This window comes from Sprattus sprattus (genome assembly GCF_963457725.1).
Source record: "Sprattus sprattus genome assembly, chromosome: 2".
NCBI classification, from domain to species: Eukaryota; Metazoa; Chordata; class Actinopteri; order Clupeiformes; family Clupeidae; genus Sprattus; species Sprattus sprattus.
This window is the reverse complement of record NC_137921.1, coordinates 24337878-24356074: the sequence shown is the minus strand read 5'-3', so window position 1 is coordinate 24356074 and position 18197 is coordinate 24337878. Positions and strand designations below refer to the sequence as shown.

The 18197-nt window shown below is 40.7% G+C and overlaps 1 protein-coding gene across 1 annotated transcript; it reads left to right on the top strand.

Moving 5' to 3' along the window:
* Nucleotides 1-6825: 6825 nt before the first annotated feature.
* Nucleotides 6826-17230, top strand: e2f6 (E2F transcription factor 6; the record flags this gene model as incomplete). The annotated part of the gene is made up of 8 exons (XM_080859331.1): nt 6826-7143; nt 7437-7555; nt 10483-10523; nt 10847-11054; nt 13921-14096; nt 15715-15827; nt 16110-16266; nt 16457-17230. 8 exons carry the CDS (start codon nt 6826-6828, stop codon nt 16492-16494), a joined length of 1170 nt encoding a protein of 389 aa, XP_080715457.1. The 3' UTR covers nt 16495-17230.
* Between the last annotated feature and the right edge of the window lie 967 nt (nt 17231-18197).

The following is an 18197-nucleotide window of genomic DNA, read 5'->3' as shown; positions in this document are numbered from 1 at the left end:
CGAACCTGTTACAAATATCATAGGTTGACTGACCTGTCAGTCTGACACAACGCGCGCACCCTTTTCAGTTGTTATCATATGCCTATGGTTGCTAGGGTAAACTATGCTAAGTCTGTACGTGGAAAACATAAACTAATACTTTCATTGACTGGTCCACACGTGTGTCAATCATGACTGTAGACCAATGAGATGCAAAGATATCCGAGTGCACACAGAGAAGGTGGGATGTAATCAGTAATTCACGTGCATTTGTTTTGCCGTTTAGCCTCGCAAGTTTTAGACAGTTCTCTAACGAATTGCAGTTCTACAACGAAACACATTTATTCTACATCATCATGGCTTCTAAAAATAAAACATAGAAACAGCCCCAAAAAAGATTGTTTGTATGGGGTAACAGCAGTATTGGAAGAGCTTCAACGGTTGGATGACGAGAAAGATTGAAATAGAGAGTCTGGTAGAATCAGAAGGCAGCAAAAGTCACGGAAGATAACATATAGATAACATATATGGTACTCTAAAGGTATTTTATCATAGCTTGAGGGGTACTCTGTAACATCAAATTGAAATGTGCCACCATACTATGCCTAAGACTCAAAATTGGCCTTTAAATTTGGGCATGGAATTTTAGAGAGAATTTCCCCAAAAACATCGAGGTTCTAACAGAGTTTAAGAGGCTAAAAACGTATGTTACATACTGGTAGATAATATCTTTCAAAATGTTAAGAGTTGGTGAAAAGAAATGTAGACGTATAAATAAAGAAAGAAAAAAAAAGTTTTTAAAGCAAGTGACAAAACAGTAGGCCGGTGGACCAATAAGCAAAAGACTAGAGGGCCACATATATTTGTATCTTCACATATAAAACAAGTCAATAAAGCCCAAAAGTATAAATTAAGCTTAAGTCGTGGTGATTGTTTTCCCCTCAACCCCTCAAGTTGCGTTTGGATTTCAAGATGACATGAATATGGAAGTTTATTAGACTCTTTATTCAAATGGAAATGCATTTGTCAAATGGCAATTCAATGCGCAAAGTGACAATGCAATCCGCAATTCAAATGGCAAACCAGTTGTCAAATGGCAATTCAATGTGCAAATGACAATGCAATCCGCCATTCAGTTTGTTTTATTTTGAATAACAATTTGAATGAACGCTTACTGCATTGCATTTCATATTGACACGTTTTTTTCGACTCTTTATTCAAATGGCAATGCATTTGTCAAATGGCAATTCAATGCGCAAAGTGATAATGCAATCCGCAATTCAAATGGAAAAGCAGTTGTCAAATGGCAATTAAATGTGCAAATGACAATGCAATCCGCAATTCAGTTTGTATTATTTTGAATAAAAATTTGAATGAACGCTTATTGCATTGCATTTCATAAACACAGCGCCGGGAGAATTGGGGCTTCGATCGCTAAACAGGACAGTTCTTCAAAACCTGCCCAGCCTTCACAGTCCCTTATCAGAAATATGTGTAACCCAAAGCTTTTCAACTTCACCTCACCTGCCACTGAACATGGAGGCACACATGAAAAACATGCAGTTAATGAATTCTTACATGCTACTCCGGATTTCGTTTGTAGTTGTGACTGCTGTGGTCAAGGTTGCGGGGAAGTTAAGTGTCACTGTGCTTACACATATTCCTCAAAATATACAACATAACACAAAACAATACAACAGTGCAAAACAATATAATACAACAGTGCAAAACAATAAGTTGTTCTTTAGAAAAATGTATCGTAGAGGAACTGCCGAAGACCGTACAAGCTGGGTGCTAACGCTTTAATTGAAGATCAATGTAGAAGATAGCTGCTAATCCTCTCGGGAGTCTGTTAAAACTGGAAATATTTGTATGTGAATTAAGGTGTTTACACAACTTTTATAAGTCTACATCAGAGCATGTGAGCGGAGCGGAGCGCCTCGCAATTCCGCTCCCTGCTCAGGAGGATGTCCGCTCATTCGCTCTGCCGCTCAACGTTGTGCCAGGGCGATCCGCTCAAAACCGCTCCGCGCTCATCTTAAATTTCCTGCCGCTACGGCGAAATCGCTCCACGCTCCGCTCAAATTTTTAGGAGAAATTATTTTCTGACATTTTCCCTTCATGTAATTATGCCAGGGCCCTGGGACAAATGGCGTTTGATTTAATGATGTCACCGATACATGTGTCAAGTCTCATTCAGTTACTCGAAGTGATGCAGACAAACGGACGGTCATATCACCTAACCTGCTGATAATAATGGGCCTAAACCAGTATGACTGTCAAGTTTTTGACCGAAAAGTGTCACGTTTATCTTGCTGTACCAATAAAAGTGTAAACAAATCTGAGTTATCGTCAGACCCATCGCTTTGCAGGAACGTTTTGTGTGCTAATCGCCTACAACTGCAGGATTACCCAAAGCTACAACTGACAAAGTTTACACTTAGATAAATACCCGTTAACTCATTCCAATATCGTAAAAAGGTACTAGAAGATGTGATAACAGTACAAGGACAGTTAACAAGTCATCTTTGAGTCATCAATTACGACCAGGTATGATAAACAGCTATCTAGCCCACTCCATACAGCCCTGCCTGAAACGTAGCTACGTTATAAAGATAGACTAGCACAAATAGCTAAAATGATCAACTATCGTTGGTAACAGGCACTGATGAAAACTGCGATGTAGAGTGGTGTATTTATTACAAATGATTAGGGAAAGTGAGTAAAATGTAATAAATGAATCGCTGGTGTTTAAAAGAATTAGCTGGGACAGGTAACTTTTACTGGGTATAGGTAGATGTAAGATAACCACTGACTTCAGGAGAACTCCGCTCCCTCTGATGCAGACACTGATGTAACTCATAAAAAACGAAATTATCCCAAATTAGTTCAATACTTGTATATGGTTATAATCATGAATATATGTTGACAAGAGTCAAATATATGTATTAGGCTTGTAAGTAACATTCAGAAATAACACTCTAGCTTGTATGGTCACTAACATTGGCGATTCCGTGGTGAAGTTGAAACACAGACTATAACCGATTATAGGCACAGACTACAGCATAGGCATTGACTTAGGTTTTAAGTCAAACATGAATTTAAGTAAAGTCTATTCCATTGCGCAAAGAAAGGCCAACAACCAGAGAAACAGTTTATTTCAAACCAGCAAGAACGACTTTATTTTTTCACCTAGCTTTTCGAAGTACTTCCCAAACTCCATCTTGCTACTCTCGCGGGCACACAAGCCAGTGTTGCAGGGGGGGGGGGGGGGGGTGGGGGGGGTCTCACATGACGCATTTTATCCAATCAGGTTGCTTGGATGCTCCCATTGAAACCCATTCTATTCTACGTGAACCACCTATAAAGGGCCTTATATAGTACACAAAACGGTCGTGTCGGATGGTTGGACAGTGGGCGGGCGGCCGGATAGTACGTACTAGTTAGCATTTGTGTCCCTTTATAGTACTCCAACGGCTGTGGGTGCTGAAAACAATTCTCTTCCACAACAGTAGGGGGAGTAACGGTTTAAGTCCCGAAAGACAAGCTACCCCATGACGTCTTTGTGCGATGGAAATCGTTAGTTGGCTTTACCTCTCCTCCACAACAGTCAATTTCTACTCTCCCACCAGCTGCCACTACTCAAATGCAACAGGTGTCAGATACACAATATTGTGACTGTGTCTAATGCTATATAGACACCTGATAGGGCAAACTTATCTTTATCATGGGAGAATGCGGGGGAGTAAAATGCTCCCGAAGTAGATTACATGTTTTTAACTTCGGGGTTAATTCCCTTTCGTCTACTGCTGGCTAGTTAATACATAGCCTACAGACAGCCGGAAAGGTTAATAAACAGAATGAATTAGCTACACATTACACACTATGTTTTAATAAAACCCACGTTACTCACATACTGGTTAACACTGTTTGTTACAGCACATAAACGTTTGTCGCTACATCCAAACTGCGTCACCGTTGTCCCTCCCTGTATCTGCTCCAGCCGCACCATTTTACTTGCAATGTGAATCATTGCCATTTGTTGCACCTTAATCATTGCCATTTGTTGCACCTTAATCATTTTCTACAAACATGATATGCGGTGTAGTAAACTGAGACTCTATTCACTACTGCACAAAAACTAGACACGTTTGCAACGTTTGAAATGAAGTAGGTAAAACAACGTTCGCCAATATCTCCGTAAGGGAGATGGGTTGTGTGCTCAAATTTCCTGGGATCAAAGAAATTCATGTATTCATGTGCAGACTAAAAATCACGTCTCAGGATTTCTGCGCAAGCACGTTATTTCGGGTGTCTCAACTGTAACTAATACCACTGTCATATAATTATGAGTTCAGTAAAATACGGAGCAAACACAGTTTTCTACCGTTGTTGAAACACATCTTTAATTGCCGTCGCTCATGCTGGTTCTCTGGCAGTAGGCTACTTGGGCCGGCTCATGTATTGTGATATACAGGGAATAGTTTTCAAGGAAAGGATCTGCGCCTTTGACAGTGGCTGTTATGCATATATGGATATAAAGGTAATGAAACAGGAAACGCTAGGTCCAGAAATGTTAGTTTCCGGAGTTGATGTCGTATGGAAATGAGGTTGTAGTGTGCCAATCACGGCCAAGGAGTATCCGTCGCCATGAGCGGACCGACAGTAATTTTTGCGGGGACACGGAGAGCTGTCCGACGTCTCTGGAGAGCACGGAGAGGGCGTTTCAGCTACCGGAGAAGGCGTTTCACTTACCTGAAGGCGTTCCTATGTGCCCAAAAACGTGTCGTACGGAGTAGCATAAAAATGCCTTAAGCCGCTAGAAGCAGTTAAAATCGGAGCGGACTGGAGCAGAGTGAAATCACCGCTCCGGCCTTTGAATTTAAAACCGCTCTGCGCTCCAACCCGCTCCAACCTATTTCTTCCGCTCCGCTCCACCACCCGCTCCACGCTCCGCTCCGCTCACATGCTCTGGTCTACATCGACTCGGTTTGTTGTTAATATACTATACGAACACTGTCAGGGCAAACAGAATATTGTAGGTCTTAAATTAAGCTCTCGACCGTTATGGTTAGCTTGCTGCTAAAACTTTAATTGAAGATCAATGTAGAAGATAGCTGCTAAAATGCTATAAGCGCTGCACACTGCAGGCGAGCTTGCTACTTGACACTCGCTACATGACAGCCAAACATGTTTTTTTTCTGACCACGACCCCTAGGCGAAATACCGCCTGCCGATAATTCGTCCCAATGGAAATGTGGAGTTAGACTTGAAGAGAAGAGAAGAGAAAATAAGAGCTTCTTGAGAATAGCGGTATAAAACACTGCAAAACAGTGCCGTACATGGACCCAAACATGGCCGCCAAAGGTTGTTGTTGTCATGGATATTGGTCACGTGACTGAATATGCCTAATAGGGGTAGGGACCCGCCTTGATGGGGCGACTGACAGATTGCATTTCCATTTGAATTTTGCAACAAAAAGAGCGTGATGACAAGTAAATGCTAATGCAATATACTGGGGGTGCTGTTTAGCTACTGCATTGAATTTCCATTTGAATAAAGAGTCGAAAAGACCGTGTCAATATGAAATGCAATGCAATAAGCGCTCATTCAAATTGTTATTCAAAATAATACAAACTGGATTGCGGATTGCATTGTCATTTGCACATTGAATTGCCATTTGACAACTGCTTTTCCATTTGAATTGCGGATTGCATTGTCACTTTGCGCATTGAATTGTCATTTGACAAATGCATTTTCATTTGAATAAAGAGTCGAAAAAGCCGTGTCAATATGAAATGCAATGCAGTAAGCGTTCATTCAAATTTGTATTCAAAATAATACAAACTGAATTGCGGATTGCATTGTCATTTGCGCATTGAATTGCAATTTGACAAATGCATTTTCATTTGAATAAAGAGTCTAATAAACTTCCATAACATGAAATCCGCTCTGACGCCCGACTCACATTGTTGCGTTGGAAGCCGTTGATGCGTCAGGGTTAACGCATCCCCATTCACTTTGCATGGGGTGACGTCATCCTTTGCCGAACTGAATTGTGGCTCCGTTTGGTTCGTGTGCGTTGCGTTTCATGCTTTGCTTGCGGCAAGAGTTGAAGAAGGTTGAACTTTTCGAGAGGCAATGCATGCGTCAGCCAATCATATTGCCTTTCATGCATAACGGACGGCACAGGCGCTAGCCAATCATATCCCGTATATGCTCACGTCTACAGAGCGGCAAACTCAAAAAAAAAAAGATGGCTGCCAAACTCCGTAGATGGTCGTATTTGTACCTACAAGTTGGTTGTTTGACTTTTTTTTGGTTAGATTTTTTTAAAGTTACCGAGAAATAGACACTGTACAATGTAAAAACCCCTTTATTGTAACTGAAAAATACGTATCATAGGATTTGCGAGGTCTCTGAGCACCCTGTCTAATGATAGCATGCAACTACTCAAAGGGGAAAAGCTTGCTAGTGACTTGATTGGTTTGATGACCTGTCAATCTCACTATAACGTCTCCGGTATCAACAGAACCCCATGCGCCAGACTCCTCCTCTGCCTTCCGTTGGATCAACGCATCAATGTGAGTCGGGCGTGAGCCCACTTGAAACATACTGTTGTCAGTGATACACCTCCCGTACTATAGGGAGCAGTGCTTAGCATACGCTTTGAGCGCTCCACTAAAACGAGGACAGAGAGAAAATATCCGCCTTCAACGACAAATGTCATTGGATAGCCAGTGTACACATGATCGTATTTTCTTGCGTGTGGTGGTCACGTTGGCTACATCATGAGTTTGAAGTAGCTAACGCTTTGATAAGTTTGTAAACAAATGCGTAGCGAAAATGGTAAAATGCGTGGTACAAGGCTGTCCGAACCGAAAGGACAAAGGGAAAGAGAGGGGAACAGCGAACAAAAGGTTTTTTAGTTTTCCTCAGGACCCAGGTAGGGTTAAAGTGTGGCTGGCTGCGCTCAGAGAAACAGACAGGGACCCATCTGAGTTAAATGAAATATGCGAGGACCATTTTCTGACAGACCATATAACGCCACAGGGCATAAGCGAAGATGCTATTCCACTGCCACCCTACTTGGTCGGACCTCTGGGGTCCAGCGAGTCGTCTGAAGGCGAGCTGGAGGAAGTACCTGATTCTTCGGCTGCACCGGTAACATTATTATAGACCTCGAGTCCCCCACTTGCAAATACGCTTACTACAGTCTCTCGAATGTACCATGTGGGTTAAGTTCGCAAGTGTAATGTTGATGGAAATGAGATATTAATTTAGGTTTGGGGTTGTCATCAGGTCGCAAATTCCTTCGGACACTCAAGAGAGTGGAGGGAGTTTGACGTAAATTAACGTTGGTTAATTTGGGATGTGTGAGTTCATCTGTCTCTGTTGTCCTCTGTTTGATTTAAAAGCTCTCCTCCCCTTTTATACACTTTTTTTTCATTTTGCAGATTGACTCGGATGATGATGGGGAAGAGGTTGAATATTATGAGGAGGAAGAGGAAGATGATAGTCTTACCCATGAGAATGAAGTGGATGATGTGCAGAAACCACACACGCCTCAGAAAAGGTTGATTGTCCAGAATTTCAACACATGGTCTTGAGCAGTTGATTTGTCCTTTCATCTTTTCAGTAGCTTGGTTTTAATCTAAAATTTGAATGCGAATGTGGACCTTTCGACCATTCTTTGAATTTGCATTAAATAAGTCCGAAATCGACTCGCTAGACGCACGCGCAAGTATAGGACAGAAAGCGCTTAACGGCATATCTACGTAGGCTACAGCTAGGCTTCAGAGCAGTGGTGACAAGTTGTTTTAAGGCAGTGAACTATGCCAACCGCCTAAAAGATGGATGGAAAATATTCAATATTCCAAGGGGATAACATGCAATCATAGCAATGATGTCTGAACTAAATAATATTAATTCGGTTTAGTAGGCCATAGCCTAACTAACTGGCCAACTACATTGTCTGTCTACTTGGTTAACGCTAACGTTGGCTATGGTAAATTCAGCTATGTTTGTAAGTGGTAACTGCATGACTAGGTAGGTTTCTTGGTTCAGACTGAAAATCATACGGAACAGCTAATATTCCAGGTTTTTCACATTTTTCGTTAACGCTGAATTCATATTAATGGTTGTTTTTGTGCTGTTGGTGCTCATTATGGCTGAGCGAGGACCTGGTTTGTATAATAATAAAACTTAAACAATTCGCCGGGTTTATCTTTTCGAATTCACATTCCCAAGTATTTATTGCCATTGGAAATAGGCAGTTGTATTGCCAAAGCAGTCTTTCTTTTATCAGGAAAACAGTCCCTGGACTGTCAGTCTTGATTGTGTTCCATCTGTTTTCTCCACCCCGAGACCCCATAGCAAAGATGGCTTGGTCTGTTTCTTGTCAATGGCCATTCAGTCATCATTTGTAATTCTGAAGCCTGCTGGGGTAGATTGTTTAGCGTAGTTAAATAAGCTCTATGGATAGGTGATTAACTAAAGTGAGTGAAATCATGATCTCATAGTATCGGATGTATGATACTTACCCTTCCATACATGTACATTTAGCTGTTGGGATGTACCCAAGATCTCTATGCATGTAAACCCGTCATAAGGTTTAGTGTTTAGGCCTTGTCTTGGGCTAGGTAGGACACCTGCCCTCAAAATGCAAAACTTTGATCCGGTGTCATAAAACTAAATTTTTTGCACATGTCCACAAGGTACTTAATTATATGCATCTAAGCTTTTGTATCTATGCAGATTTTAATTTGTATAAACACTGGTCTTCTCTATGGGAGAAATGTATCAGGCCATATGATTGCTGGCCACTTGGCTATATCTGAAATCCATTTGTGGTCTGGAATAGTGCAGGGATCTGGTAATTTCTCACCATAACTGAAAACTATTGCACTGATGTAATCCGACTACTAGCCGACTATCATCTGTGCGTCACGTCTTGTAAAGTTTGTTTACTGTAGCTGGCCTTTACATGTGTGTCACGTCTTGTTCAGTATGTTTACAGTAGCTGGCGTTTACATGTGCACGGCACGTCTGGTACAGTATGTTTAAAGTAGCTGGAGTTTATATAGCTTATTTATGGCCTGCCACATAAAAAAATAAATAAAATACTTTCACTTAGTTAGCTTAGTGTCGCACTTTACCAACATGCTCCTGATATTGTCAAATTAGAAGAGAATAGACAGGCTCAGCAACCAGACCTACAGTACCTGGCATTTAAACATGGAAGGCCCTTACGCAGCCTTGTCCTTGTCTTAAACGACTAATAACAAAACCGTCTACAGCAGTGGTGTCAAACATACGGCCCGCGGCCTGGATCCGGCCCACCAGGAGGTCCAGCTCTACCTGCCGGATACTTTGCTAAGTGTGAAAATTACAGAAAGACATAAATTGCATTTCTATAAAAGTAGCTTTTTTTAATACATTTCAAGGGTTGTGAATCAGAATGTCTCTTAAAGGAAATGGAGGTTTATGAGTACAAACGTTTTGTAATTTTTTTAATCGATCCAGAAAATTCTTCTAAAACTGCGTAAATGCGATGTCTGCTCCGGAGGCAGAAGTGCTCATTGCTACAGGCAGCAGCACTCGCTGCTCGCTTTGTGATGCGTTTGACGTTTGAGTTTTTGATCTTTATGTTTCTAGTTTATTGTAGAAAGACCTTCAAATAGGGTTTATCATCGAAAAACCTTCACCAATAATTTAAACAGAGAAATACAGTCGTTATGTATGCGCTATTATACTATAATTTTACTGGTCTGGGCCACTTGAAATCAAAATGGGCCGTATGTGGCCCCTTAACTCAAATTAGTTTGACACCCCTGGTCTATAGGGTAAAATGTGACTAAGGTTAATGGAAACGGTTTAATCAAATGGCTTTTGGTTCTTGCCCTGACAACCTCAGGTTTTGGACCCACAGCTGTTAAAAATCCTCCTTTGATAAGGACAGTGGCTTTTTCATTCACATAAGATGGTGAAAGGAAACGCACAAAGACTTCAGTTTTCATAAATCTGCTTAATGTAAATTAGTTGGAAGGAAACCCACCTGGTTGCATTCTTGCTAATGAAAAGTATTTTAATTACACTGATTTCAGTCAGGTGTACTTGCAGCAGGACAGTGTAAAGTGTTTGCCAAAATCAGGGACAGTCAGGTTGAGGTTGAGGTTCTTTTTCATCAGTAGACGGGTTTTCATAGTGAATTCTGATTTGACCATTCCAATAAAAAATCCTGAGTAGGAACACTGGAAATTTACTTAAAATCTTAAATGTTGAATAAGAAATGTATCTGCGGGAAAGGTGTGGATGAACTCCCAATCACGTAAGGTATTATGTGACTAAGGTTGATGGATATTAGTTTATTTACATACAATTGCATTTGTTTGTATTATATAGGTGTATCAGGTGAAGTTGCCTTGACAAGTTGTGTACTCAAAGCGGTTCAAATTGATGTTTTTAATGTACCTGTGTTTGTTTTGCATGGCATTAACACAGCAACGTCAAAGTCCAAAAGATAAATGCTGAGGTCCGACAAGGTGAGACATCTCTCCATAATTATGTAGTCACTCTGTTTGATATGAAACTACAGATACAGATTTGTTGTGTTGCATGTGGTTTTGAATAAAGATGCTGAGGATATTTTAAATATTCTTTACGCTGCTTTCTTTGGCCTGGCTATCAGCTAAGTGATAAGTAGTCTCCAGGCTGGTTCAAAAAGGTGAAATCTTAGAGTGCATGTATTTTTGAGTTGAGCTCTCTGCTGGTCTTGCACAAGATAAATTGCTTAACTTATTAGAATATTTGCTTTGCTGTACCTCTTATAAAATGCATAACAATGTTTGTTGTTGTTGTTGGCTAGAGGGGGAAACGGTGCGTTTTGATGTGTCGCTAGGGCGATTGACACACCTCTTCATGCGCCTGCTGAGCGCCGCCCCCGACGGAGTTCTCGACCTCAACGAGGTCGCGCTTAAACTTGGTACGCGCAAACGCAGGGTGTATGACGTCACCAATGTCCTCAATGGAATCCACATGATCCAGAAGAAGTCCACTAACAAGATCCAGTGGGTGTAAGTGTCATCCCGCATTGCACTCACACAAATATAAAGTTGCATGTGTGTTTTAGAGGTTATTGTTGTTGTTATACTCTGTGAGATTGTTGTGTCTTTTTTGGAGACAAAACTTGTTTTGTTTTGTATATACATTGTCTCCCTTTGAGCTACCTGTTCTGAAAAAACTCCACCTTCTTAGGCTGTGTTTACATTGCAGGTCTTGATACCCAGTGCCACTTGAAAGTATGTGAACCCCTTGAGCACTTAAGAGTTTTCTGTTGTTTTACCATGATTTTTCATTTTTTTCATCACCAATTTTCCATCAGGAAGAATGTTCTGACAGCCCATCAGTCTTGGGAAAGCTATAAGACCATCTCCAAACGATTCCAGCTACATCCATCCATCCAAGACGAATAATTTAGAAATGGAGGGCATTCAACATATCCGCATCTCTGCCTAGAAGTGGTCGCCCATCAAGACCATCACCAAGAAGCACCAGAAGAAGAATAAATCAGCTAATAGTCAACCCACACATCACCTCTAAAGAGTTTCACACCTCTCTGGCAGCATCTGAGGTAAATGTACATGATTGAAAAGACCTGACATTCATAATCGGGTTGCTAGAAGGAAGCCTCTGCTCTCAAGAAAGAACAAAACTGTCCGTTTCAACTTTGCCAGAGAGCACTTGGATAAACCAAAGGCCTTCTGGAAGTCCCTTCTTTGGACAGATGAGTCGGAGATAGAATTATTTGGTCACGATCAAAACCAACAATTTGTCTGATTGTAGACCCATGTACATTTACCCCAGAACAATTTCTAAATGATTTGTCTTGGATGGATGGATGGAGCTGGAATCTTTTGGAGATGGTCTTATAGCTTTCCCAAGACTGATGGGCTGTCAGAACCTTCTTCCTAATGTTCTCGGATATCTCGTTTCCTCTCGGCATTGTTGATCTGTGTGGGTACACCTTGGCACTACAGTAGTTTGGTTGGTTTCCTCTCTCTTTTAATCTGTGCCCAACCCTTTTCCTAAGGATGTCTCAGTTCATTTGTTTGCTTAATTGATGAATTAAGCACCCAAATATGTTTCACCGAATCTGTTACCTGCTTGACTTTACCAATGCAGCTGAGGGTTCACTTACTTTTGAAAATACACTAATTCTATGTTTCATGTAGTTTTTTGGCTACTCAAACAATTCCCTCTAAACAAGTACATGCAAATGATAAACATAAACCTGACATTTCATCTATGGGAAATTGGTGATAAAAAAAATTCAAAATCATGGTAAAACAACAGAAAACGCTTAAGTGCTCAAGGGGTTCACATACTTTCAAGTGGCACTGTATATCAGATTTTTTTTGGCTGCCTGTTAACATCTTCTTTTAAAAGTGACCCATATCCGATACCTGTGTTTACACTTGTTTAACACCCCAAATTGACCCACATACGCAAGGTTTGGTTACCTAAAAAATAGTAAACAACCAGCCGGCACTGACTATGGACACAAACGAAATAGTACAAGCCATTGCTTTGCAAAGCATCTTTACAGGCCAACAAAACATAAGGCATATTTTAAGGCGGCCAAGAAAGAGGAGAGCCCTAATTGCAGCCTTGGCCTTTGCGGCAATGGTTCAGAGGGATGATTTACCAAAGATTTCGAAATTATATACCTGCCTCAATCCTCTCTGTATTCACCATTAACAGTTGAGAACGTGAAAGTAAAGATAGGTCATTAAATTGCAAAAGTGCATTTTCAAAAACGTGCTAATCAGAAAGACCCTCCAGGATTTCGCGATGTCGCAATCGCGCCAATTCACGCGAATTCAACGATTACCCACGAATTCAGCGCGACGTAGCAATTTTAACACATCACCGCAACTTTCCCGCAAATTGGACATCATTGTCGTCTCCCACAACTTTCTCCTGCCCTGCAGACACGGTGCAGACACTAGCAGAGTTCTAATCCGTTGTAAACAATGAGAATGGCTACACCAGGCATAGAAATTAAACGCAGTCTATGTGTAGGCTGATATATTCATAACATTTTATTCAGTCTTACTTGTGGTCCTTTTGTAATTCCAGCAGGTGCACTTCATTGTGGATAAGTAAATCCTATGAACTGTTCCCCCTACGTGTTTAGCATAACATAGCATAACTAGCTATGTTTCTAGATAACTGTCTAACAGCTGTTGCCATTCCCAGGAGATGAACATTTGAATGATTTCAAAGTAAAAGTCCTGTGTTCGTTTCCATAACAACAATACAAACAATATACATTTTCTGACCTAAATAAGCAGAGGGCAGAACAGCCTATTATGCTACATCTTTGTAGTACTGGTAATCTTTTGTTTGGCATGTTGGTAAGGATATTTAGAGGACCATTTCTCAACGGTTTGGTTCTTTAGAGAATGTTTGTTTATATATTATTTATTTTTCAAAAAATAACTCAATTATAATTACAAAGAGGGAAATAAGCAACTATTACTTGCTCCCGCAATTTAATCGCAACAAACACCTAAAAACACCACAATTTCCACCGCAACTTTTTGGAAAAGCCCCGCGAAATCAGTAATTTTAGGCCGCAACTATCACAAAAAAGGCCCGCAAAATCCTGGGGGGACTGAATGACGGAATCTCCAATCTGTCCATTTCATGAAAGTCACACTGGCAGGTAACTGATTAATGTTGGATTGATGAATGAATAAGGCCTGAAATGGATCTGATTCCATGTGCTTTTTTCCCGTTTACACGTTGATAATACGTATCCGATATTTAAAAAAGTCGAATTTGGGTCACTTTTACCAGGTAGTGTAAACGTAGCCTTAGGCCAGCAATATAAGTTGAGTCTTGATTGTTGAACTGCCTGTGGTGTTTATCCTGCAGGAGTAGCACCCCCATTAGCAGCTTCAGCAGTATGTTCCGGGCCACGCTAAAGGAGGAGGTGGTAAGCCTAAGGACCATGGAGGAGACGCTGGACAACCTCATAAAAGACTGCGCCAAACAGCTCTTTGCCCTGACTGATGACAAAGAGAACGCACAATATCCTCTCAGACGCCTGTGTGAAAATGTTAGTTTGACAAATGAATAGGTTGATTTAATAGATAGATTTTTATATGCATTTGATATGTGATCTTTGGAGTAGGGGTGGGCCATATATATCGTCTGCGATAATATCGTCATTGTTGTTCAAACGATGTGCAAAATTACATTATCGAGTATTTAAATGACTTCGCCAAAAATAATGACACGCACAAGGGAAACTGTTCACATCATGTTCTTAATATAGCCTACGGCGCAGCAGCGCTCCCCACAGCACGGCAATCACACGACTAGTGGGCCTACGTGATCACGTGACATGGCTTCTCGCATCCACTTTGCAACAGGTTAGCAGCGCATGGTGATGTCTGTTGTGCCTCCGTTGGTGTAGCATAAAACGTGAGTTTTATTAAAACATAGCGTGTGTAATCTGTAGCTATTTCATTCCGTTTGTTAACATTTCCTGCTGTCTGTCTCTGAACGTAGTTGAATATTGCAGGGGAGTCAAATGCTCCACGGCCGAAGTAGATTGCATGTTTTTAACTTCAGGGTTAATTCCCTTTCCTTTTACGTCTGCTGCTGGTTAGTAAATACAGACAGCAGGAAATGTTAGCAAACGGAATGAAATAGCTACACATTACACACGCTATGCTTTAATAAAACTCACGTTACTCACATACTTTCATAGCACATAAATGTTTGTTGCTACATCCACACTATGCGTCACCGTTGTCCCTCCCTGTACGTGCTCCTTAAAGGAGCCGCACCATTTTACTAAACGTTCTTGCAATGTGAATCATTTAATTTAAATATACTTATTGGCCTCATTGTGTACGCTTGTGAGTTTAACAACGCTTGTTTGTGAGCGAGAGCATTTAACTGTTGATGCCCCAGTTTAATAAAGCCAGGCTATTCATAAAAAAACGTACGTCAATGTGGCATTAGTACTATGAACAGTTGAGAAATTGATTCCGTTGGGCTGTCGGACTCGGTCTGGGCTCAGTTACTATTCTGTCGGACTGGGCCGGGCTCGTACAGAAAAATTCGCCCCGATCCATGCTCTAATGCTCATGTATTTGTATTTTTGTACAATCCTGGACAACATTTTAAGTTTAATAAGGCCATAAGAACTGCTGTTGATGTGCAATAATTCTCATGGATGCATGCACTTTATTACAAGAGTTCAATATTTCTGCATTGCAGTTCAATTAAGTTATTTTTGTTTAAAGACAAAGAAGTGTTTTCCTTAAACATTGTGCCCATTATTGTAATCTCCAAGAAGGTATAACTCTGAGAATTCCAATCAAATTTTTTTTAAATATCGTCTAATTATCGTTATCGTCAAAATGAAAAAAAATATCGAGATATTATTTTTTGCCCATATCGCCCACCCTACTTTGGAGTCAGATTCAGTTGTCAAAACTTTCCATGAGGTGAAAACCTTTGAAGTTCCACTCAAAGTTTATCTGATGCTGAGATTATGGGGAAGTGTGTACATAACACTAGGAAGCACATTACAGCAATACAAAAGAACAACCACAAATGCGTAGGTCATAAGAGGTCCATTGGTGTTAGTGTAAAATGCTGTGGGTGTGCCCATCTCCTTTGCATTGCTCTCTTTCTTAACTCCTGGCATCACAGTTGCCTATGTGACTCATGAGGACCTGTGCCACATAAAGGCCTTCCAGGAGCAGACCCTCATCGCCGTCAGAGCGCCCGAGGAGACCAAGCTGGACGTGCCCATGCCAAGAGAGGTGAGCTGTGGCTGGGCTTAGGAATCTGATGGTATGGGGTGATGGGGTATGAGGTGTAGAGGGAGGTGCTCTACTATAGGGCTTTCTTCACCCCAGAAAGCCCAATGCTACTCTGTTGTTATTTTCAGGTGTATGTTCAGATGAAGTTAATTCTGGAAATGGTGTATTTTGATAATTAGGGTTGTCTCACAACATTTAAATCAAGTTATGTTTACTATGGCCTTTTTAAGAACCATTATGACGTTTGATTCTGTTTTAACCTCTGACCTCTGCTCTTTGCAGGACGGCATCCACATGCACCTGAAGGGCACACAAGGCCCAATACATGTGCTGACATGCGAGATGGAAACGCGGGCCTTAGGCAACATCAACAATGAGAAGGCTGGAGGATTTCTGTCTCTGGGGGAGAGCCGCATACACACTGCTCCGCTCCAGACAGGTGCGATACAACCACACACACACACAAACACACACACACACACACACGTAATGCAATAATCATTAAAGTGTGCTTGAGGCCATTGAACTGCTAGACACCCTTTAAGTATATAGAATTTTATATATACACAAAACTTATTTTTCTCTTCCCCCTCACCCTCTTGTACTCTCCTCTTTCTCCACTGCACTAGAAGCTACATCTCCCCCAAGTCCAGTCCAGAGTGCCTAAAGACTGCATGTAGACTGCAGATGCAGTGCACTTGGAGACACACCTTAAGATCTCACTCAGGCCCCAGCAGTGAAATAAAGTAACGGGGTTGTTTTTTTTTTTTCTCTAGGTGCATTTACAGGGATTATAAGGAGATGACTCCCTTTCACTCTGCTAGAGACCAATACAAAGATAATACAAAGAGAGAGAAGTGAAACAGTGAGAGAAGTATGAAATGGCTACATTAGACAACACCAGTGCAAACTACTGGCTTTTACAAATGCAGAATACTTTGTTTACATGAAATATTTTTTTTCCTAGAGAACATCTTCTAGAATTTGTATTAAACCAACTGAAGGTATTCTTTGGGAAGGTAAAGTTGTGTCATAGAAAATCACTCATCTTCTTGAGACATATGTTTGCCATTTTCATTGATGAAAATATGTTTGTTGAGATGTCTGAACTGGCGTCAGACTTTATTGAGGAAGTGACCACATTGAGAAACACATGCACATATCTGATGTTCAGAATTATGCAGGTTTAATTTTATTTTAAATGACATTGAGCATTAATTAGATTAACAGATTATGAGTCATATATTTACTCACTGTTTCAGATTTGTTTGCAATCGGGCCCTTAAACGGTAAAACATTAACAGTGATAAATTATGACCTGTGATTTATGGATGTTTGTTTTGTACTTTGGCACATTCCTTGTCAGTGTCTCTTGTCCTTTGTCCTCATCATGTTTAATTTTCTTTTTCTCCACTCAATAAACTAAATAGTAATTATCGATATCTGCACTGAGTTGTGTTTGGCATTTAGTAATGAAACCTACATCTACAGCTGTGTCTCAGTGGGCAGTTACATGCTCTTAACGGCCAAGGAGCACAAGGACTAAGTTCACTGTGCATTATGGATGTCAGAGAAAGACCGCTGTGGAAGTGCAGAAATGTCAAATTATGTACATTCAAAGCACCAGGTCTGTCTCCAGGGACCGGCCATTCTGGGGTCCCCCAAGTAATCTTTAAAAAATGTACAGTACCAGCAGTGAACAGTCATACAGTAAACAGTATACTATAGTTCATTATATACTGGACAGTGACTTCAATAGCTTGTTCTGAACATGTGCTACCAAGGCAAGGGTTTTTTACTCCCCATCAAGGGAACCTGTGATCTTGCATCTACTGGTGTGTCTGGAGCTGCAGGGAAATATCCAGATGACATTCAGTCAGAGGCCATACTTACTTAAATGAATGAGTTTAATGATCCTGTTCCGATAGAAGAATACAGGTGATAAAAAAAAAAAAGAAAGAAACAACTTTTTTTAGGTACAGTTTCTAAGGCAACAATAATATACAAATACTATAGTTGCTCTGCAACTTTGGTCACAAATATCCACAAATTTATATTTAACAATTCTAAGATACATGATGCAAACAGAGAAACGCAATGTTAATATCAGTTAAAAATAAAATAATAAGCTAGACCTGTCACACATGTTAACCTGTGTTTGCTTGACAACAAGATTTCACTGCAGATTTTCATGGTCAGTCTACAGTGTCTACAATGCCTGTCTTCACTGATTTACTGATGCTGCCCTTGCTCATTATCTGATTCTCAGGAACTGATAGAAAATGTGTAGAAACATGACCATCTACAGAATGTAGTATTTACTGGTACCTTTTTAAGCAATAAGCCCCAAGAGGCCGTGCTTTGCGCTGA